The following is a 24,797-nucleotide window of genomic DNA, read 5'->3' as shown; positions in this document are numbered from 1 at the left end:
TGAGCCAGTGAGAACAGGACCGCAAGACCGTGGAAGGGAAGGTAGGGAGGGTTCTGGACTACAAAGCACTTTCATGTGTGTTCATTCTAAAAGTCTAGGAAACAGACAGGGTGGATATAATTAATTCAATGTAAGCAGCAGGAAACCTATTTCACGGATAAGAAAACTGAGGCCTAGGGATATGACAGGAGGGGAAGGACAGCTGGCCACAATGTGCCTATGTGTGTGTGTGTGCCTGTGTGTGTGTGTGTGTGTGTGTGTAGAGTGGGGACAAGTGGGGGTGTGGAGTTCATATCAGCATCACAAGCTGCATATTTGACCTGGGTAAGATCCTTCCTACTCAGCGCCTCAGGTTCCAAACCTGCTGAGTAAGGGGCTGGGTAGGATGCTCTGCTCAGGGCTCCCACAGAAGCCCACATGCCATCCTTGAGTCCTCCTCCCCTTCCCATTCTGTTCCTCCCAATTCTCCCACCTCAACATCTCTGGCGTCTACCATGTCCCTCCATCTTCTCCTGCACCATCACCTCTGACCTGGAAGACTGCAATGCCTCCCAGTGGTGCCCCTGTCTGCAGCCCTGACCCCTCTGGGCCCCCCACCCTCTAGACTCCCCCAAGAAGAGTCTTTAAAGAATATAATAGCCTGAGGTCATTTCCAGCTCAAATGCCTTCAGTGGCTTCTAACCATTCAGGCTAAGTCCAAACCCCTTTCCTTGGCCTCCGACGCTGGATGTGAGTTGGCCTCATTCACTTCTCCAGCCCCTCTCTCAGCACTATCTCCACACTCGTTCCACCCCAGCCAGCAGCGGGTCTTCCCAAGGTCAGGACTCAGGTGGAAAGATTCAGAAGGCCAGGTGCCAGACGTGGGTGCAGATCTGTAACACCATTTCCGGTTCAATACCCCAGCAATAAAGCTGAAGTCTGATCTCCATCTGTGGTTCAACTCAGAAGGAGAGGAAAGCCAAACTATTACTCCAACACCTCAAGCACAAGGGCAGCCCAGCCCCACGTGAACCCACTTACTCAGACTCAGGCTTAGCCGCTGGCCAAAGCTGGCCCCTGCACCCCCAGGATCAGTCACCCCAGTCCAAAAGGTGCCTGACAGTGTGTCCTCAAAATATTAGCCATGGAATTATCACATGACCCAGCAATTCCACTCCTAGGTATATATCCCAGAGAACTGAAAACAGTGATTCAAAAGGATAGTAGTACACTGTGTTCACGGGAGCATTATTTATAACAACCAGACTGAAGAAATAACCCAACTGTTCATCAACAGGTCTCCAGATAAATCAAAAGTGGATGTGCATGCAGTGGAATATTATTCAGCCATAAAAAGGAATGAAGTTCTGGAAGAACGTTGAAAACACCGTGTTAAGGAAAAGAAGTTAGACACAAAAAGGTAAATACTGTGCGATTCCATTTATGTGTGGCATACAGAACAGGAAAATCCAGAGAGACAGAGAGTAAAACAGAAGTTACCAGAGGTTAGAAGAGGGGAGGAAAGGGAGTTATTGATGAATGGGTATAGAGTTTCTACAGAGGTTGATGCAAAAGTTCTGGAAATATGTAGAGGTTCACAATATTGTGAATGTGCTTGACGCCACTGAACTGTTAATTTAAAAATGGTTAAAATGGTCAAAATGAGGAGTTCCCTCATCATTAAAGATCAAGTTTGGTCACTGCTATGACACAGATTCGATCCCTGGCCTGGGAACTCCTGCACGCCACAGGCACGGCCAAAAAAAAAAAAAAAAAAGGTTAAAATGGTAAATTTCATGTTATCCATATATTACCACAATTTTTTTTTGTCTTTTGTCTTTTTAGGGCTGCACCCACGGTATATGGAGGTTCCCAGGCTAGGGGTCTAATCGGAGTCATAGGGAGCTATAGTTGCCAGCCTATGCCACAGCCCATGGCAATGCCAGATCCTTAACCCACTGAGTGAGGCCAGGGATCGAATCTGCAACCTCAAGGTTCCTAGTCGGGTTTGTTTCCACTGTGCCACGACAGGAAGTCCATATCTTACCACAATTTTTAAAATAGAAACATATATACCAATATAAAATCTATATGTGTAGGAAAGTTTTCATAAATATAAACAAATACTCTGGAAAAAGCAAGGAGAGGCAGCAGCTAACCATCCCTCCTAAGGGCCTTGGTTGACAAGTCGGCCAGACGCAATGAGCCATGCTCAGAGAGGCTGACCCCTGACCTGATGACATCGATGGGGGACTGCATGCGGAGCCTCTCCCTCTCGGGAACCACGTGCCATGTGAACACAAGCCTCCAGTCAAACCCGCCGATCTGGGGCTCCCTGGGGTTCCCCAGGTACTCGAAGGTATTCCAGTCGATCACGTCAATCACAGGGCACACCACTGCCGACTCTTTTTCGTGAATCCTGAAATAAACACCCAGAACACCCCTTCAGTCCAATGTGTGCAGGCAGCAGGAGGACAATTAGGACATCTGAGAATTCATTCTGCTCAGCCGTCTACTAGAAAGAGGAACACCTAAATGAGAAAGACCTGCTTCTCTTGTTCCAGGTGTCTGCAATCGAGTCAGCCCTGGCAGGTGAGCATCACGGGGGACACGGGGTGGGGGGCAGGGGAGGAGGGAAGCAAGGATTCTGGCCTTGACATGAATAGTCATATTTTCATAGACTGCACGAGTAGTCAGCACAGCCTTAATATTCTGATTCCATCTAGGATTATTCTGGCTAAGCCTGAATCCCTGTCTAAAAGTCATGATGTAAAAACCAAAGCTAATGAAAAACAGAGCAGATTTTCACTTTCTCAAGACTGCAAGAGATTTCTTCATTTAATTACAATGAAACATTTTAAAGTCAAGAAATAATTCTGTCCCTATGAACAGAGGTGTACCCAGATCAAAGGGTTTGCTTTGGAGTTCCAAGCTAAATTTTAGCCCTGCCCCTAATTCACTGTGTGATGTAAGTGGAGTCACCTAACCTCTCAGAGCCTGTTGTCTCCTGTGTGACACTGAGCAATAGTTCCTACTCATAGAGTTAATGTGGACTCCCTAAAGGAATGTTTATAAGAGGCTGGCAAAGAACCTAGAACTACTGCTATTCTTTTCTTTTAATATTTATAATTATTAAATGTTACCTAGAGTATAAAATGAGATAATTTCCTGTTGCAGGGATCAGCCTGTGCACATGCTTAAGCAGTTCCCTCCACCATCATTCCTACAAGTGCAATCAACCTTCAGCATGCTTCCAGACTGTGCTTCTTTGCATCGACAGTACATCAGGAAACATGACTTGAGACTGGACCATGTGTGAACACTCTATTCTCTGAGTTACATTTCAGAAGCATTTCTTTAGAATTCGAGACCTATAAATCATAAACATGCAGTCAAGCTGATTAGAACCAGGAGTAGCCTAATTTTTATAAGAAAAGGAAAACCAGGGGGAGCCAGCACTTGAAATAAAGAATTCTGAATCATGGTTAAAGAACATGCAGGTCCAGAAGCAGTGGTAACTGGGTAGGGCTTCTGGCATCTTATGAGTCAGGGGCCATGCCAGGGCCCACCTCAGAGATTCGGATCCAAATAATCTGCCATAAGACTGGGGGTTTTAAAAGTTACCTAGTTGTTTCTAACGGGTAACTAGGAGAGAATCCCTTTGTCTCCAGGTTTGGAGCAAGGATGTGATGGGGGGGGGGGGGTGGTACTGCCTCGCTTTCTCCAAAGGGTGGGCTGGAGTGAAGCAAAATTCTAGGTGGGATTGATAACTCAGCTAAAGGGGAAAAGTGCCCCCACCATGACTTCAGACAGGCCTAGAGGCCGCCCTCCGTATGTATACTGCGGGAAGGGGGAAAGGCTAACCCACTAGTCCAGGTCCCAGAGGGAACACCCAGCTGTCACTATGTCCTAAATAATCTCATACTCCATCACTGGCCTGACAAACCCTGAGTCCTTGCTGCTGGCGAAGCTCATCAGAGCTGAGGGGGAGAATGAGGCAGCGAGAGGCAGGGCAGCAGGAGATGGCAGAGCAGAGCTTGGTCTCACGCAGGAAGGGAGGCGAAGGGGTCCCCAGCTCTTCCAGACAGACCCTGGCAACCAAACCAAGCTGTAGGCCCATAGAAAGCAATTTGCCAAATGCACAGACCCTGATCCTCCAGCCCTTCACCCACTCCACACGGTGGGCTGGGCGGGGACCAAACAGAGACCTCAGACCCTCCTCTCCCACCTGGAGGAGCTCTGGGCTTACCGGCCCAGCTCCTGATGCAGAATCAGTAGAATGGTAAGGAAGAGAGGGAAGAGAAGAGAACAAGTGTCAGCCCAGAGGCAGGTGGGAGGGTGAGCCTAAGAGGCTGTGGCACAGCAGGTGAAATGGCCTTGAAGACATGGCCACTATACTTTCATGACTCAAAAAATATATATATTAAAAATTGTATGCCTATATTGATATAAACACAATTCAGGCTAGATTCATTATTACATATTCGTTATTATATTCATTTTCTCTTCTGATTTGAAAAGAAATTAACATAAAGTTGTTTCAAGTTTCACGGGTAGGCCCTAGGCATTGCAGGTACTGAATGCCATGGATAACTCAGCCCAGCTTGAATGCAATACACCAAAATGTATATTCCCAGGAGTGTGATTCTCTATGATTGATGATATTTTTTTCTTGGTTGATCATACTATTTTCTACAATAAGTGTGGATAATAAGCAGTCATAAAAGCAAACACGCATCTAGGACCTCCTGTGTGCCGGCACGTTCTAAACACCATCCATGTATTAAATCATTTACCAGCCTCCATAGCGCCTGGAGGTAGGGACTGTTCTAAGCCCAGGGACAGAGGCTTCGTCCATGGAGCACCTGATTCCAGTTTGTTCAGTTTGCTTAGGGACCCACCCCCCCAACCTCCCATGCACGGCTCACGCACCTCTGCAGCAGCGGCTCCAGCCAGCCCTCGTGGCACTCGCAGTGGCAGTCCAGGAAGGTCAGCACATCACCCTTGGCCACGGAAGCCCCCAGCAGCCGTGCTCGCACCAGGCCCTCCCTCTTGTTGGCACGGATCAGGCGGACCTTGGGCAGCTTGGCAAGCTCAATAGCCAGGCGCTCCTTCAGGTGCTCTGGAGAGGCAAGAGGGACACTGAAGGTCACGGCCACACATCTCTGGCCAGGGTCTCCCTGTCCCGTAAAGAAGAATAAGTAGACATTGCCCTGTACCAGGGACATTGTCACCGCACCCAGAACCAAAGGTGGAAGCCCCAAAGGTCCCAAAGGGGAGGCTGGGATGGAAGATTCTAGAACCACAAAGACGCTCTCTCAAAAGATACGCACATTGAATTGTCACTCTGAAATGGGTGAATGTGGCATGTGGATATATCTCAGTAAAGCTATTACCACCCCCCCCAATACCTTGACTTTATTTAAATAAAAAGCACAAGAACCATCTAACCATAATTTCCCTGAAAAATTGTTAATAAAATTTTGTTCATTTATGTTAATTATGTAATACATCATAAAATGTTACTTTATATAGAATTATAGTAACATAAATCTTATTCCTAAAAATTACATTAATGCAAATTTTCTCAGAAGCATATTTCACTTGACACTGTAATATAATAATGGCAGCCAACATTAGAAGGCCTAACATGCTAACTACTGCCCAAGTGATTCATATAACTCACATGAGTCTTACAGCAAACATAGGAGATAAGTACTACTACTGTCCCCATTTTATAGATGTGAATATTGAGGCCAGAGAGGCTGATGTGCCAAGGTCCCAGAGCAAGTAGGCTGAGGTACCATGATTTAGACCCAGGGACTCTGGCTTGAGTCCACAGGCTTAACACTGCCTCTAGCTAGAGTTTTGGGGTTTTTTTTCACTTAGAGTTTTTTAAAATTATAGTTGATTTACAATGTTTTGTCAATTTTTGCTGTACAGCAAAATGACCCAGTCATACATATATATATACATTCTTTTTCTCACATTATCCTCCAACATGTTCCATCACAAGTGACTACATAGAGTTCCCTGCGTTATACAGCAGGATCTCACTGCTTAGCCACTTCAAATGCTATTGTTTGCATCTTCTGACCCCAAACTCCTAGTCCATCCCACTCTATCCCTCTCCCGCTTGGCAACCACAAGTCTATTCCCCATGTCCATAAGTTCGTCTCTTTTCTATAAATAGGTTCATTTGTGCCTTATATTAGATTCCAGATACAGAGCTTTCTCCTACAGCTTCTCATCCTTATTAAATCCAAAACTTGTCAGGAGAACGTGCTTATTCTATTTTTTGCAGAAGAGCAAAGGAGCCCTTAAGAGTTGAAAAGGCCTACACATAGGGCTGGCCCCGGGACTCCTGACTCCCCATACAGGCTCTGGGACACGAGGCCAGGATTCACACCCTTCAATGGGTCAGGTGGAGGCAAGGGAGAACCACTCAGGCAAAATAAAAATGAGGGATTTTCCCATATCAGTATGGGCTTCATCTCACAGTCCTCCTCAATCATCAGTGAAGAGGAATACTTTGGAAAATGTTCTAAGTTGCTTCGTTGTTTGTGAATGTTTCCTTAAATATTCTATTTTTTTCTTTTCTTTTTTTCTTTTTAGGGCCACACTCATGGCATATGGAGGTTCCCAGGCTAGGGGTGGAATCAGAGCCGCAGCTGCCAGCCTACGCCACAGCCACAGCAACACCAGATCCAAGCCATGTCTGTGACCAACACCACAGCTCACAGCAACACCAGATCTTTAACCCACTGAGCAAGGCCAGGGATCAAACTTGGGTCCTCATGGATGCTAGTCAGATACATTTCTGCTGAGCCACAATGGGAACTCCCCCCTTAAATATTCTTGCTACTTAAAAAACAAAGAAACACTCATTGGTTTATTTTTTTCAACCCTAAATATAACTGCACATAAGCTGATGGCTAGAATAAGCGGGGTGACTTCCCCAGCGAGGCTAATTAGTGGCAGGGCCGAGTGAACACACGGGAAAATGCTGGCGCAGCCTCCCAGCACTCATTATGGGTTTGGTCTGCATCAATCTTCTGTCTGCCTGAACTGCTTTCCCCCACCCTGGAAGGGCTGACACCCCCTCATCAGCTCAGACTGACACTGCAGGAAGGGGAAGAAGGGGAGGGCAGGACGTTCACCTCCAGTACAGGCTGAGGGAGGCATCCTGCCGGCTTTACGAATGACCACGATGGGGAAGGGAGGCCTTGGCCCCACAGAGACTGACATTTACAGGGAACTAGGCTGTGCTGGAAGGGGTTCAGACCCTATTCCTGTCTGCTGAGAAGCTGCGTAATGCCACGAAGAGAAAATAATCTGATATGTGCTCCTGAACGAATACATTTCTGAAATGTTTTCGGCACATTACAGGCTTTTTTAACTATTTCATAACAACGGAAGTTATCACTGAACAACTGCTAGCAATGTGCCAGGCCCTGACCTAGCAAGCTACTGCTTTCATCTCATTTCATCCTCACAATGACCCTGCGAGGTGGGAACCACTAAGATGCCGTTTTACAGGGCTGGAAGCCAAGGCTGGAACTGGTTAAGCTCCTTGCTCAAGGCTGTATGGCTGCAAAGTGTCGGGGCTGGGATTTTAGGCCATGCAGTGACCCAGAAGCAGTATCCACACAGAAAGATTTAAAGCAACCCTGGGAGGCAAGGAAACGAAGACGCTGGCCCACCACATGCTTCCACGTGAGGCTCTGTCCTACCCAGGATCGCATTTATTCCTCACCCCAAGTCTCTGACATGAGTGTAAATAAACCCATTCACAGACAAGAAACCAAGGCTCAGGAGACACGTGACTTGCCTGAGGTGCTGGGACAAGTTATACTAATGTGCGCCTCAAACCCCTGACCCCAGAACTCAGGACCTTGCAGGCTACACTCAGCCTCAACCCCCGGCCTGGCTTGCGTGCTGCCTTAGGGGTTAATACTCACTCTTCCCACGTTTTTCAGCTGAGCACACAGCCAGCCACCACGGTGACAGGTCCAGCCTCCCTTGCAGCCTGGTGTGCAGGTGACCCTGTCTGCTCAATGGGATGTGAGGGCAACTTGCAGGTGTGGCTCCCGGTCCCCTTGAAATCCTTCCACTGAAGTCTCTATGAGAAGGTAGAGACTCGGGGCAGGAGGAACTAGCCTGAGCACCATGGAGCTGCCACCTGGCCCCTGTCTGTTTCCCAGATTTGAAGTATGTAAATGTAAATCACTGTTATTTGGCGAGAGCAGCCCAGCACACCCACCAATTAGGACACAGGCACCAGGCTCTGAGGTCAGACAGACCCGCCTCAGAGCCTGAAGCAGCAGTGGCTCTACCCTCATGGGTGGCCCAGGGATGGTGATTCTGTTTGAAACAGGCTCTAGCAAGCAAGCCAGAGCTCTGCCTGTTGCTAGGGCCTTGACACTTTCCCTCACTTAAGCTTAGCTGCCCTCATGTCAGTTACTCGCCTAAGATTTACTGGCTGGCTATGGCTGCAGCATCGACACTATGAACCCCAGCCAGCGAGGACTACAGCAGCACCTACACCCCTCCCCCTTCCATCCTCACCTGCTCCCCACTCCCATGTCCCCCAACATCAGCCTCGCTCCACAGGGCAGCACAGTGAGCCCCCTTGATGGAGCAAGCTTCCTGCTCTCCTGACAATTCTTGGCCCCCAAAAGGCACCTATAAGCCAAACCTCTGATACTGGCGTTCAAGGCCGCACCTGCTCTGGTCCTGCACACCCTGCAGCCTCACTCTGGGTCTCCCCAGCAGCTGGTGGTTGGACCCAGAGAACAGCCGCTCATTCCAGCTTCTGCACCTGCTGCTCCCAGCCCACCCCTCTCCCCTAGACCTTCAGTGGGCTGCCCCCTTCTCCACACTCTAGCTCTCAGCTAAAAGGTTGCCTCCTCAGAGAGGCCTGCCTGACCTCCACCAGCGAGAGTGGGCCTGGTCCCCAAGCTCCACCTGCTCCCATTATTCTTTCAGAGCAATTTCTGCGCCTGCTATACTACCATGTTCTATTATGGTATCCTATCTTATACTGTGTTGCGATATGTGATGTACGTGTGATATTGTGTCCTGTTCTATTATGTGATACACATGTCAAATTGTGTTGTTATTATGTGATGTATGTATTATGCTCTTTATATGTTTACACACCATCTCTACCCACCTCACTAGAATGTGAATTTTATGAGAGCAGGGTCTTGTCTTATTTCTCATAGACCCCCAAAGCCCAGCAAACATTCCAAAGCTGAATAATAAAGAGCCAGCCTGGGACTGCGTGTGAATTGCTGGATCCCAGGTCCATAGGGATGCCGACCACCCTCTCAATAGAATGACTCCCCCCTGGCTTCAGTTCTTCCATCTGGGCCCCTTTTTGATCTCATCTCCAACTCAACATGTCCAAAGCCAAACATCCTGCCTTCCTCACCCACATGTGAGTGGCTTTTGGGCACCACCATTCACCTGGAGACCCAAGCCAGAAGCCGGAGGGCCCTCCTCCCACCTCATCCAGGCTCTGGGCCTGTTGATGCTACCTCCTGGGCATCCCTCGGCCTGCCTGCCTCCCCCACCCTGCCCTCCCACCTGGGCCCCCTGCATGCTCCACACTCTAGCCCAGAGGGAGCCCCCAAAGGGCAAAACTGGTCTCCTGCTTGAAATCCTGCATTGGCGCTCCTGGCCCTCAGGACAAAGCCTGGGGTCCAACACCTGTGCCCTCTCTCCCTCTCCCCATCTCCTCTGCTCCCCTAGGCAGGGGCCCTCCATCCTTCCTGAACGATGTGCAGATCCTATACAATCCACCCAGCACTGCACCTCCAAGCCTTTCCACATTCTGTGCTCTCCTCTCGAGATGCCCTCCCTTCACATTTGCTGCCCACGAACCGCCCAACTTTCAAGACGAAGATCAACACCCTCCCCCCCGCCCCCAAGCACCCAGGCAGGGTGAGTCCCTCCTGTGGTAGAGACCTTCTGTCATCATGTCTGCACCCCCTCACACACACACACACACACACACACACACACACACACACACACACACACACACACACACACGGCTCTGAGCTCCCTGAGGGCAGGGCTCGGCACAGGGGGACGCAGGAAGCTCATCCTCCCAGGCATGCACTGTGTGTCCCATGCCACACTCTCACCTCCCAGGCACAGCCACAGAAGGAGAGGCTCCCCCGAGACTCTGTGTCAGAGGCTTACCTCGATCACTGTAGTCATCTACAAGGATAACTTCTTCCAGCAGGATGTCAGGGGACGTCTCAAGGACACTGTAAACTGTCCGAAGGAGTGTTGACCAGGCTTCATTATAAAATGCAATGACGACCGATGTTGTGGGCAAATGGTCATAATCGTATTTCTTCTCTTTGCACCTGCAAATATGACACAACTTGAGGAATCAAGACCCACTGTTGACTGTGCACCAGGCCCAGGCTGGTGCTGAGGATGGAGAGATGACAGAGACACAGGTCATGGTCCCCTGGGGAATGGCGAATAATCTGCTGGGATCTTCCAGAGCACCTCATATTCCACTAGGAGCCCCAGCGGATTCTCTAAAAAGGTTCTAAAATCAGAGTTCCCTGGTGGTACAGTGGGTTAAGGATCTGGAATTGTCACTGCTGTGGCTTGGGTCACTGTGGTAGAGCAGATTCTATCTCTGGCCCATGAACTTCCACATACTCCCAAAATGGGAGGAAGGGGAGGAGGGAGGGAGGGAGGGAGGAAGGAAGAAGGAAGGAAGAAAGAAGGGGAGGGAGGCAGGAATTAATTCTAAAATGACACACAGCAAGCTGAAACTGTGTGACGCTGTTTTTAAGCTTTAAAGCAATTTTCAGATGGGCATCAACCTATAAAGGCAGCAGAATCAGAAGGGAGGACTGTCATTGCTCCCCGCCCAATAGCTCTTCCTTGTGTCCACGCCTTCCTTTGCAATCCCACCTCCAGGCCTGGGCTCAGGCTGCACCCTCTGCCTGGAATGCTCTTTCTCCCTTCCCTGCCTGGCACACTCACTGTCCTTTTTTAAGAATAACTCACTCCGGAGTTCCCGTCGTGGCACAGTGGTTAACGAATCTGACTAGGAACCATGAGGTTGCAGGTTCAGTCCCTGGCCTTGCTCAGTGGGTTAACAATCCGGCGTTGCCGTGAGCTGTGGTGTAGGTCGCAGACGTGGCTCAGATCCCGTGTTGCTGTGGCTCTGGTGTAGGCTGGCGGCTACAGCTCCGATTCAACCCCTAGCCTGGGAACCTCCATATGCCACGGGAGCGGCCCTAGAAAAGGCAAAAAGACAAAAAAAAGAATCACTCACTCCACCTCCTCTGGGAAAGCCCTAGACCAGCAGTGTGCTCACCCCTCCTTGCTCTGCCAGCACATTGCCCATGCCTCTGTTTCAGCAGGGCTCACCCTCAGCCCCTCAGAACTCACCATCGCTTAAGTCTCCCCCTAGCTTCTCTCAGCAACTTCCCTGCTCTGCATCCCAGCAGCAGCCGTGCTTTCAAAGGTGGCGCACTGGATGCATAAACTGGAGCATGTCTAGGACGCGTGAACATTCCAGGAAAGGCTCTGGAGAGGATGCTGACTGCCTGCCCCCAGTCCCTCTACCACCACCCTCCCAATTTCATCCTGTGGCAGCCTCTGGTGAGGGAGACACTGAGCTCCCTTCATCTTTCTGGGGCTAGGGCTTGACTAGCAGTGATAGCTCCCTCTTTCTTTAGAAGGATTTTCTGTCACTTTGCAAGGAAGGTTCCTCACTGGCACAGAATTCTCTCCCAAGGACTAGGCAGTACCTGGAAATCAGGACACGGCTGAGAGCAAGATAGGGAAGGAGGAGAAACCCACGAGGGCCACCAGGGTTTGAATGCTGAGCTGGCTAAAGGCGAGACCAAGGGGTGGGCTGGAAATGCGTGAAGATAAGTGCTGCAGACTGGCCAGGCTCCTGGGGCAGAAAGGGAAGGTCTTACAGAGAGTGACAGAACAAGGCAATGGGGAACCGAGCTGGGTGAGGGTGAAACTAACATCTATTGATTATCTACCACGTGCCAGGCACTGTACCAGTGGGCCCTGTATCAGTCAGTCACCAATCATTTCCTGATCGTCTACTATGTGGCAGAGAGGCCAAGCCCCTGCTCCCACAGAGCTTCCAAGTGGGATAATAATCAAGTAAGCAAACATATCAATAATTATTGAATGTTAGGGTGCTTAGAGAGCAACTACAGAGGTGGGGAGGGAGGGAGGGGGCAGCCACAGAACAGGAAATCAGGGAGGGCCTCTCCAGGAGGTGACAGGATGAGATTTGAATAACAAGGGACCCAGTCCCACGAAAAGCAGAAAAGCCCTTTGTGTCAATTTATTTCTTTGTGTGTGTGTGTGTTTTTTTTTTTCCTTTTATTTTAGTAAGTGGAGAGAATAGTGTAAGAAGTTTCTGTGCAGCTTTCACCTAACTTCAAGAGTCCTTAAGGCATGGTCTTGATTTCATCTAGGTCCTCATCCAGTCCCCCATCCCAAACTATTTTTAAGCAAATTCAGCCTATCGAAGTATCCATAAATATTTCAACAGGTACCTCTAAAAGACAAAGATTCTTCTTCATAATGAACACAGCAGAGTTTCCTTCATGGCTCAGCAGTTAACAAACCCGATTAGGATCCATGAGGATGTGGGTTCGATCCTTGGCCTCGCTCAGTGGGTTAAGGATCAGGGGTTGCCATGAGCTGTGGTGTAGGTCACAGACACCACTCAGATCCTGCTTTGTTGTGGCTATGATGCAGGCCGGCAGCTGTAGCTCGGATTTGACCCCTAGCCCGGGAACTTCCACATGCCGCAGGCCCTGCTCTGAAGAAAAAAAAAAAAAATGAACACAGCATCATTGCAACATTTTTAAAAATTAGCAGCTCCTCAATGTTATCACATCTCCAGTCTATTAGGTGTTCATCAAAATTCTTTTATGAACTAATAAGAAAGATACGTGCTACCAGCCACAATTGCAGGATGCTCTTGAGACATTCTAATTTCAAAAACGTCTAAATATTTTTTTAAATGCCTTAGAATGGAGGAAATGCAGTACTTTGTTTCATTCTCAAAACTTCTTCCTATGTTAGTATTTATTTTTCCCATTTTATAAACAAGGCTCAGAGAGGCAGGAGTAATCTGGGCACTTCACAGAGTGCCTACAAGTCTGTATGTACTTGGCTGAGCTCCTTGTGTCCAGAGGTCTCATCACGGATTCTGGCTCAAGCCTCTGACCCTGCAGAAAGCTCAGGTGAGCCACCAGAGTCTAAATAAAGATCCCTACATCCCATCTCCCCAACCAGCCCTCTCTCTTACCAAGACATGGGCAATTCCTCCTTTCCTCCCTCTTAAGGTCTTCTAAGGAGCTCCAGCTCCCTCTACCCATATGCCAGGGTAGCTTCTGCAGAGGGGCTGCAAGGGCCCTGCTGCCACTGGGGTAGCCTATGCACATGAACAGGCTTATCCGAGAGTCTCTGATAGGGGCTCGTGCTCCCCAGCCCCCTGTAAGCTCTCACGCCTGCTACATCTGGAGGCCCAGCCCTGGGCACTGAAAGAAAAGTCAGGCGAGGGTGGAGGCAGGACCACTCTGGTGTCTAAAGCGATAGGGCAAACCCAGCAGCCCTAGCCAGCAGGACATGAGTCCCTGGACACTCTGGGATTCCACAGCCGTGGAAGTGGTTCCTTAACACTGTGCTCCACAGAGGGGAGTCCAGCCTACACTCAAGGGGAGGAGAATTAGGCTCCTTGTTTTGAAGGGAAGATTATCAAAGAATTTATAGGTATATTTTAAAACCACCACACATAAACAGAAGGCAGCAGAAGCGGCAGCATGTGATTTCCAAGACCAGGTCATAAGACACACAAGTCCCTTCTTTGTTCCCTTCCATGGACCACCCATTCTGGAGAAATGCAACTGCTATATAGTGAGGACTCTCCTGTCCCATGGAGAGGTCCATGTGGCAGGAACAGAGGCAGGACAGCAGTACAAACTTCCTAGCATGTGATGCACCGTCCTCAAAGCAGATCCTCCAGTTCCAATTAAGCCTTGAGATGACGGAAAACCTATGTAGCATTTTGACTTCAACCTCATGAAAGACCCCCCAAGGCAGAGGCACCTAACTATGCCCCAATTCCTGACCTGCAGAATTATGTGAAATAATAGATGTTTACTGCTTTAAGTCACTAGGTTTTGTGGTCATACATACACTGAAATAAATTACAAGGAAATTATCAGGAAGGCCCAAATCGAGACACATTTTATAAACCAACAGGCCTGTACTCTTTTTAAAAACATGAATGTCCTAACAGACAACAATGAAAGTCTGAGGTACCATTTCAGATTTTCAGAAGAAGACTAAAGAGGCAGGACAACTAAATGTTCCTACTTAATTCTCCATTAGATACCAGGTCAGGAAGAAAAAAGTTGCTGTAAAAGTCAGGATACTTGGGAGTTCCCACTGTGGTTCAGAGGCTTAAGAACCCAGCACAGTGTCTGTGAGGATGCAGGTTCAATCCTGGGCCTCCACAGTGGGTTAAGGATCCGGTGTTGCTGTAAGCTTCGAGGTAAGGGCACAGATGGGGCTTGGATCTGGTGTTGCTGTGGCTGTGGCGTAGACCATAGCTGCAGCTCTGATTTGGCCCCTAGCTCAGGAACGTCCATATGCTGCAGCAGTGGCCAGAAAAATAAAAAAATAATAAATAAATACATAAATGTTAGAATAGTTGGAAACATCCAATATTGTATCAATTTCCTAAATTTGAAACCCACATCAATATATCATAAAGGTCTTTGTTTTTAGAAAATACGCACGGAAGTAACAAAGGATAAAGGATTACCATCTCTAGCTTATTCTCGAATATGTACAATATTATAGGATACATATAGAAAGAGAAAAATTAAGTAAATGAGCCAAAATAATGAGTGAGTCTAGGTGAAGGATATAGAGAATTGTGGCTATTCTAGCAAATTTTCTCTGGGTTTGAATTTTTCAAAATGAAAAGTTTAATACAAAAAATTTTAAAGTTGTAAACACCAAGCCAATTCTGACCTAATGTATCTCAGTCTTGGTGACCCTAACCATGGCCCTCTCCTTTCTTGTTCATTCCCACTTCTACCAAAATGGGTGCCCTCTGAGGATGTGGAGAAAAGGGAACCCCTGTCCACTGCTGGTAGGAATGTAAATTGGTGCAGCCACTATGAAAAACTGTAGGAGGTTCCTGAAAAAACTAAAAATACAACTACCATAGGACCCAGCAATTCCACGGCTGGGTATATATCTGCAAAAAACAAAACACTTAATTCGAAGATATATGTACCCCCAATGTTCACAGCAGCATAATTTACAATTGCAAGATATGGAAGCAACCTGAGGGTCCACCAACAGATGAATGGAAGATGTGGCATATATATACAGTGGATATACAATGGAAAACTACTTAGCCATAAAAGAATAAAATTTTGACATTTGCAGCAGCATGGATGGACTTGGAGGGCATTATGCTAAGTGAAATAAATCAGACAAGTAAAGATAGATACCACATGGCATTGCTTATATGTGGAATCTAAAAAATAAAACAGGGAGTTCCTGCTATGGCGCAGCAGAAACAAATCTGATGAGTATCCATGAGGATGCAGTTCCATCCTTGGCCTCGCTCAGTGAGTCATGGATCTGGTGTTGCCATGAGCTGTGGTGTAGGTCGCAGGTGCGGCTCGGATCCCATGTTGCTATGGCTGTGGTGTAGGCTGGCAGGTATAGTTTCAATTCGACCCCTAGTCTGGGAACTTCCATATGCCCCAAGTGCAGCCCTAAAAAGCAATAAATAAATAAACAAATAATTTAAAATACAACAAATTAATGAACATAACAGAAAAGAAGCAGACTCACAGAGAGAACAAACCAGTGGGTACCAGTGATGGGGGGGCAATATAAGGGTAAGGGAGTGGAAGGCACAAACTATTGGGTGCAGGATAGGCTCAGGGTTTATTGTATAACATGAGGACTATAGTCAATATTTTGTAATAACTGTAAATGAAGGGTAACCCTTAAAATTGTATAAAGTTTTTTTTCAATTTTTAAAAAGAATGGAACAAAATAAAATTTAACAAAAAATCAGAGACAAAAAATTCTTTTAATAAAAAATAAATAAATGTTGATGAAACAGAATACAAAAACAAAAACCAAAACCAGCTGTCCTCCTCCAACATATGTTATAGCAAATGGAAAGCACACACATATGTATAAAACATTAATAATTACATCTGGATTTTGGATTTAATACATCTCTGAGTACCAGACAGGCTACACAGAAAAGTTACCACAGCCTACTAGAAGCATCAGAAAGAATTAATTGCTTATACGACATGTAAAAAAATGTTTTGTGAAAACATAAAGATTTTTTGTCTTTAAAAAAAGAAAAAAGGGGAGTTGCCATTGTGGCTCAGTGGTTAACGAATCCGATTAGGAACCATGAGGTTGTGGGTTCCATCCCTGGCCTTGCTCAGTGGGTTAAGGATCTGGCGTTGCCGTGAGCTGTGGTGTAGGTCACAGATGTGGTTCAGATCCCGAGTTGCTATGGCTGTGGTGTAGACCAGCGACTACAGCTCCGATGAGGCCCCTAGCCTGGGAACCTCCACATGCCATGAGAGCAGCCCTAAAAAAGGCATGAAGACAAAAAAAAAAGAAGAAGAAGAAAGAAAGAAAAAAGGTAAAGCTGAAATTTAGTTTCACATATACACAGGTCCAAAAAGAAATGAGTGGAAATTAGGTCAGGGAGGCTTTCAAAAATGAAGTTTATTCAATTTAAAAGACTGTCCTTTAGTCTGAAATCACATCCTCACTGTTTGGATTAAAATTTATCTCTTCTTATGATGGGAAAAATAGGCGAGCAGGATAAGCTCTGCTTGACCAAACAGACTTGGGACCATACGTCAGTCCTTCCTTCAGTGGTTTTATGTGTCTTCACTGCTCTGCAAAACCCAAAAACTCAAGACCACTCTTCTCAAATGTCCAGGTGAGCTATTTGTGTGCCCTTTGATGACAGGAACCCTGGGTACCACCCAGAGCTTTGAAATGTTCCTCTTCTCATGTATCTCATATCAATTTCTAAGAATTCCTCATCCAGGTGAATAATCAGAGATATCCTGAAGGAGGTTTGTCATAAAAATTTTTCTTTGTGACAGTACTTATAATAGCAAAAATATGTCAACAATTTCAATGTCCAAGAAAAAGTATTAAAATACAGCACTATTGTATGAAGAAACACTACATGGCCATCCAAAGCCACATTTTCAGAGAATATTCAACAATTTTAAAAAAGGGCGACTCCACTCTACTGTTAAATGAAAAAAAGCAGGGTACAGATCTATAAACAGCATCATGCCAGTTCTATAAACAATAAAGTGTGTGTACACACACTCACACATCAACAATAAACAATGGAGAAATATGCCAAAAATTCAACAATGGTGATCTCTGAGCAGTGGGGTTACCACCGATGATTTAATTCTTTAAATTTTTCTGCATTTGAAATTGTTCCATAATGAACATGCATCACTTTTATAAGCACAAGAAAGATTTTTTTTAAAAGCTGTATTTTTCTTTAGCTTCCCATAACAAATGTCTTCATTGAGCAATAATGTAATATTCTGCCCTCCCTTTTTGGTTGGCCTGGTCTAGTTTCTCCTTTGTTCTTTTATTTTAAAGTTTATTTCTTTATTTAAAAAGTTTCAAGTTTAAATTTTTATTTTATATTAAAGTGTACTTGATTTACGATGTTGTATTAGTTTCAGATTATAGCAGCAATTCAGTTATATATATACATATATCCATTCTTTTTCAGATTCTTTTCCCATATAGGTTATTTTAGAATACTGAGTACAGTTTCCTGTGCTATACAGTAGGCCCTTGTTGATTATCTATTTTACATCTAGTAATGTGTATATGTCACAGATACAAAACTCCTAACATAAATCCAAACTCCTAATTTATCCCTCCCTTCCCCGCCTTTCCCCTTTGGTAACCATAAATTTATTTTCCTTCATTCTTTAAATCATCCCTTTACAACAGCCAAGACATGGAAGCAACTGAACGTTCATTGACAGCGGAATGGATAAAGCTATGGTATATATACACAATGGAATAGATAGATTAGCCACAAAAAAGAATGAAATAATGCCATTTGCAGCCATACGGATTGACCTAGAGACTATCATACTAAATGAAGTAAGCTAGAGAAAGACAAATACCCTACGATATCACTCACATGTGGCATCTAAAATATGACACAATGAACTTCTTTACGAAACAGAAACATACTCATAGACATAGTAAATGTATAGTCACCAAAGGGGAAAGGGGGTGGGGGAAGATACATTAGGAGTGTGGAATTAGCAGATTCAAACTACTATATATAAAACAGACAAGCAAGGTCCTACTCTATAGCATAGGAACTATATTCAGTATCCTGTAATAAACCATATTGGAAAAGGATATGAAAAAGAATATGTATACATGTATAACGGAATTACTTTGTTGAATACCAGAAACACAACACTGTAAATCAATTATACTTCTTCTTTTTTCTTTTTTTCTGTCTTTTGTCTTTTCAGGACTGTACCTGCAGCATATGGAGGGTCCCAGGCTAGGGGTCAAGTTGGAGCTGTAGCTGCTGCCCTAAGCCATGTTTGCGACCTACACCACAGCTCAAGGCAACGCCAGATCCCTAAGCCACTGAGTGAGAGCAGGGTTCAAACCCACGTCCTCAAGGATGCTAGTCAGGTTCATTAACCACTGAGCCATGACGGGAACTCCAATTATACTTCAATTTTTTTTGCCAATATATTAATCTTTATTCTTATCCTTTCCATTGGTCTTTCTTCAGTCCTGATAATTATACTTTGATTTTTAATAAAAAAGATAAAACACCCCTTAAAGACATTCTCCTTCATGAAGTTCAATATATCTTCTCTGAAAACACTTGCCCCTTTTTCCTGAGTGATAAAAAGATGTACATCTTTCCATTAGACAAGGGTAGCTAGACATCACTCATGGTTCCACTTCTGCATAGAAGACAAGAGAGAGCTCAGAACCAAATTCACCAAAATCACAGTGAACCATTTTTTCCTTAATGTTCTGATATAATCCATGTGCTTTGTAAGGATGGGGGCTGAACTGTGTTTTTCTCTGTATTTTCAGCATGCTTTGTCCTGTACCTGGTAATAACAGTGACATTTACTGAGTGCTTAGTACAGGATAGGCAATGTGGCAATAAGGCATTTTATATGCCTCATTCCATGTAACCTTTACAACAACCCAACTGGGTGGGGACTACCATAATCTCCACTAGTAGAACATATGTCTATGTATTAAATGGTTATGAATGAGTGGGTGTGGTAAATGCCTTTTGATCTTTTATGTTTATATTCAAGCCATCATGCAAATGTCTCTAAGAACATGAAAATTCACATCCTTTGTTGAATAGGCTAGGGAGGTCATAATGTACATTGCCCAGAATGCTTTCTCCTTTCTTCACCTTACTGCACTGTGATTTCTCTTTCAGGTACCAGGCCTCCTGGACTCTCAGTCTGTGTGGTGTGTACAGGCCTGGACACACACACACACACACGTATATGCATACACACAATGTGTATACATACACACAACCCTCGGGAAAGTCACATGCCCCGGGCCAGACCAATCAACATTTTCCTGATGACATTAGTAGAGTCCCTGAACCCAGTTCTAATCCCAGACTTTTCTGTGATAGAAGTCAATATATTTTCTTTTATATTTAAGTCAATTTACATTGAGTTTTCAGTCACTTTCAGCCAAAAGAACCCTAACTAGCAGAAAAAAATAAGTCTTTTTTTTTTTTCCAGTCTTTTTGCCTTTTCTAGGGCCGCTTCCTGCGGCATATGGAGGTTCCCAAGCTAGGGGTCTAATGGGAGCTGTAGCCGCTAGCCTGCACCACAGCCACAGCAATGCAGGGTCGGATCCCCATCTGCGACCTACAGCACAGCTCATGGCAATGCCTGATCCTTAACCCACTGAGCAAGGCCAGGGACTGAACCCGCAACCTCATGGTTCCTAGTCAGATTCGTTAACCACTGCACCACAACAGGAACTCCAAAATAAGTCTTTTTGTAAAGTAAATATAGGACTTCCACTCCTGGTAACACGAAAGATTAAAATGCCTGAAGAAACTCACCAGATATAGGACACCCAAAAAAATTCTGGATAAAATACTTTTTAAAAATCTTCTCAAAAAAAAGGAGTTCCCATCGTGGTGCAGCAGAAACAAATCCAACTAGGAACCATGAGGTTGCGGGTTCCAAAACGACAAAAAGTAAAAGCAGTCCTCAGAGCCCAAGAACAACAAGAAAACCTATGAACCTGGGTATGAGAGGTATTAGACACAGAGCATAAAATAAGAATGCTAACTATGCTTAAATAAATCAAAGAGGACCTCAAATGAAGGAGAAAGAAACAAGAATGACAGACAAATTTAACTCAGTGTATACATCACACAGCAATGGTGTAAGCCAGGGGGAAATGGAATACTGTCTTCAAATGCCAAACTATCAACCTGGATTTATATATTCAATCAAACAACATTTGAAGAACAAGAGCCAAATAAAAACATTTACAGATAAACAAAACTGGGAGTTTACAACAATAACCTTGTCTACAGCAACTAATACATGATATATTTCAGGAAGACAGAAAAGAACCTTAGAAAGGTCTCTGAGATCCAAACACCACCATTCAGAAAAGAATGATGGGCAGAGAAAATGGCAAACTTGTGGATATATATAAACAAAATACCGCATTTAAAAAAAAAATTTTTTTTTATAGCTGCACCTATGGCATAGGTAAGTTCTTGGGCCAGGGACTAAATCTGAGCTTCAGCTGCAACCTACACTGCAGCTGTGACAACGCAGGATCCTTTAACTCACTGTGCCAACTCATGTCTCACAGCAATCAGAGCTGTTGCAATTGGATTCTTAACCCACCACACCACAGTGGGAACTCCAAATACCACATTTTTAAAATGTCTAATGTGTTTGTTTAAAAAGCAAGACAAATGGGGTTCACACTGTGGCTCATCAGTTTAAGAAATGGACTAGTATCCATGAGGATGCAGGTTTGATCCCTGGCCTCTCTCAGTGGGTTAAGGGTCCGATGTTGTCACAAGCTGTGGCATAGGTTCCCGGATGTGGCTTGGATCCAGAGTTACTGTGGCTGTGGTGTATGCCAGCAGCTACAGCTCTGATTTGACTCCTGGTCTGGGAACTTCCATATGCTGCAGGTGTGGCCATAAAACGAAAGGAAAAAAAAGCAAGACAATTCAAATACTGGAGTAAAATGACATACAAATTGGGAAAGAAGGTGATCAAAGTTAAAGCACCCTAAGATCCATAGTTATTGTTAACTTTAGACCTTTTAGAGTTAAATATGTACTTTTCATTTTACCACAAAAGATTGGAAATAGATAATATAACTGCCAAATGAGTAGAGAGAGAGAGAAATAGAAGAAGGGGAAAAACTCTGTCAACTCAAAAAGCACTGCAAAAAGAAGGGAAAAAACACATAGAAAAGGCCTAACAAATAGAAAGCATAAAATAAGATGGCATATTCAAACACTAAAGTATCAGGAAGCACGATAAGCATAAATGGATATAACTATCTAGTTAAAGCCAAAGACTATCAGTCTGGATTTTTTTTTAATGACAACACAAAATCCAGTCGCATGCTAATTAGAGACGCGCCTAAAACCTAAGGACAGAAAAGGGGTGCAAGTAAAAGGGTGGAAGAAGGTAACAGGAAAATTCTCACCAAAACGAACACATTTTGTAGACTCTAATTATTGATTCAAAGAAAGAATGCCACTCTGATAACAAGATGGGTCTAATAAGAACTAATAAAATAGCCTCAGTGTACAACCTTGTTGGGGAAGCAAATTAAACATCAGTCTAATCTCCACACCATATATGTGTTTTTTCCAAAGGTAATGTTGTCAAGAGACTAGACAAGCAGGCCGCCTCTCTGCAAAAAGAGAAATCCTAACTCATTTCCTCCCGCCCACCCCAGAGAGACACACTTCCTTTTGCTGAATTACCTATTTAGAGCTATTTTGAGCCTCTTTGCTATCCCAGCACCCACATCCTAGGCCCTGAACTCAGATACACAGCTGTCACTATAGTATGAATAAGTCTAACACCAGAGCAAGGAGTCAAGAATTGCAAACACCTGTGTGCATTATTTACACTTCTAACCAGAAGTTCACAACTCCTCAGTGACAGCGGAGAACAGCTGATGTCCGCATGCAGCGCATCCCCATGACATGCTTGGTGGCAAAGCACTGCTCCAAGGGTGCTGTCACTCCACTTTTCTCTCCTGCTAAACAGGTCAAAATGCAAATGAGAACGACCCTACAGGATTATCCCAAGGCTTCCCTGATCTAGGAAAACTAAAACTTTCTGCAAGTATTGGTATGTTATTAGCCATCATCTACGTGTGCCACAACTTACAACTGTGATGTCACCACTAGTTTCAACTGCACTTGACCTGTTATTAATCCCCACTTTGTCTAATGCTGGTATTCTCCCACACGCTCAAAGGCACCCAGCCTTAATCTTCAGACTGAGAAATCCACAGGCTCTAAGCCAGTAGCTTTCTACCCTAGTTGCACGTCAGCCTCCACCTAGGCCCTACCCACTAAAATTCTAATTTATTGTTCTGGGTAAGGACCCTTGCATAATTTTTAAAAGCTCCCCAAGGCCACAAACCCAGTTATCTGGCTCCCCACGTTGGCCTGCTGCCATCTCAGAGTGAAAGTTCCCTCTCTTTGCCAGGCTCAAATGAGACAGTATTTAGGAAAGAGTTCTGCAAAGCCCATGCTTACTATACTACCACACAACGATTCCTTGTCATCCTCTTCCTTCTCCTTGATTCAGTAACTAATAGATAAAAGCTGTAACTAACAGAAACAACAACAACATGCACCAATTCACTGGCATGTGAATTACTAGCCTCAAAGGAGGGCCTGGGTCTATACAAAGGAGGGCCTGGGTCTATACAGAGTCTCCGGGAATGAGAGTCCACACTTGGAATACCTCTCTTGGTCTGGCACAGTCTAAGAGAGCAGACCTGATACCAAGGTCTGCAGATGCTAGGAGGAGCCAAGCTCCCAACTCCTTGCTTACCATAACAGGTTTTTCCAACTGTAAAGACATTCATTAAAAATGTGTGTGGGCCTCGTAATACTCATGGTTGAGTATGTTCTCACTCATGTGTATCTTTTCCAAAATCTATTTCTTTATCTGGAAAAGTTTAGAAGGATACATAGCAAAATGTTAACAGTGGTTCTCCCCAGGGCGGTAGGTTTATGGGTGATTTTTCTTTTTTTGCTTCTCTATATATGCTAATTTTTATACTTTGAACATGTATTGCTTTTATAATTAAATAAATAACTGCCTCCACTTCTAAAGGGAGGCGGGGGAGGGAGGTCCCGTCGTGGCTCAACAGTAATGAACCCAAATAGTACCCATGAGGACTCAGGTTCGACCCCTGGCCTCCCTCAGTGGGTTGGGGATTCAGCATACTGTTAGCTGTGGTGTAGGTTGCAGATGGGACTCAGATCTGGTGTTACTGTGGCTGTGGTGTAGGGTGGCAGCTACAGCTCTGATTCAGCCCCTAGCCTGGGAACTTTCAAATGCCGCAGGTGCAGCCCTAAAAAAGCTACAAAAAGGGTAGGAGGAGAGAAAAGAAATGGGTTCTAGGGCAGCTCTGCCCAATATCTGCGTATCGCCTCGAGGGCACAACTTTTCCTCTCTAGTTAAACAGGATGCTCCCTTGGGGACTTTCTTCCCATGACATTCACGGGTCCTAAGCACCCTCTGCTTATTAATCAAACTTCCAAACTCAGCCCCCCCAACCCTGACTGTGAACTCATAATCTGCCATTCTGGCTTCTCAGGCTAAATCTTAAGACCGTATTAGGTCCTCGCCCTCATATGAACTATAATAAAAGTGAGTCTTTATGAAAGTCCCTGACCCTACTGGCTACACCTAAGTTTTCGTTCAAGGACTGGCTGGGCTGAGACCAACAGAGATGGAGCTCACCTTTCTCTCCGGCTAGGACCCAACAGGCCTTGCTGCGGGGAAAGAAAGGCAGAAGGCATTCACACTCCTTATCACGCTGGGTTTGGATTAACTTCCCAGGGTCAATGCAACAGCAGGATCTACAAGCAAATCCTGACAGGACACAGGGCAGCTGTGTCACCATGGAGATGGGATACCATAAGCCCCACAGGTCACTCACAGTGTTTCAAAGAGATTTCACAACCTGGAACAATAAAGGAAGTTGGAACCCAGAAAAGAAAAACTTTATGACCAATCCCTGGATGACTCTCAAAAGCAACCTCCTGAGTGTATTGTTGGCAACAGGGAAGGCAGGAAAAACTAATGCGCTGAGTACACAGCGCATTTCCAGGTGTCAGACGTTTTATTAATTCCTGGGTTGTGTTGCTTCTATTCATTTTCCCTATTTTGCAGATAGGGAGGCTCAAAGAGGCTAGAGAATTTGTCCAACATCACAGAGCTGATGAGCAAAAGAGCCAGGATTCCATCTCACACAAGCCGGATCTGAACCCGAGTCTGACCTGAAAGCTTCCCCTAGACCTTACCTCAGTTAGCACCCTTGGAGTCTCAAGGAGATAAACATGTATTCAGCCATTTGGCTAAAGTAGAGGAACTGCTACCAATGCCAACAAACAAGGCTCTATTCAAAAAGATTAATAGCAAAAA

At 45.3% G+C, this 24,797-nt stretch overlaps 1 protein-coding gene across 1 annotated transcript in view; it reads right to left on the bottom strand.

Moving 5' to 3' along the window:
* The window catches only part of GALNT12 (polypeptide N-acetylgalactosaminyltransferase 12), a 43,907-nt gene that overhangs the window by 17,452 nt on the left and 1,658 nt on the right, over positions 1–24,797 (bottom strand). The window contains exons 2-4 of the mRNA XM_047768022.1: positions 10,192–10,361; positions 4,912–5,101; positions 2,213–2,398 (exon numbers count right to left, since the gene is read on the bottom strand). Coding sequence (XP_047623978.1) covers positions 2,213–2,398; positions 4,912–5,101; positions 10,192–10,361 — 546 coding nt within the window. The remainder of the gene's footprint in view (positions 1–2,212; positions 2,399–4,911; positions 5,102–10,191; positions 10,362–24,797) is intronic.

Source organism: Phacochoerus africanus, chromosome 2 (assembly GCF_016906955.1).
Source record: "Phacochoerus africanus isolate WHEZ1 chromosome 2, ROS_Pafr_v1, whole genome shotgun sequence".
NCBI classification, from domain to species: Eukaryota; Metazoa; Chordata; class Mammalia; order Artiodactyla; family Suidae; genus Phacochoerus; species Phacochoerus africanus.
This window is presented reverse-complemented; position numbering and strand designations above follow the sequence as displayed.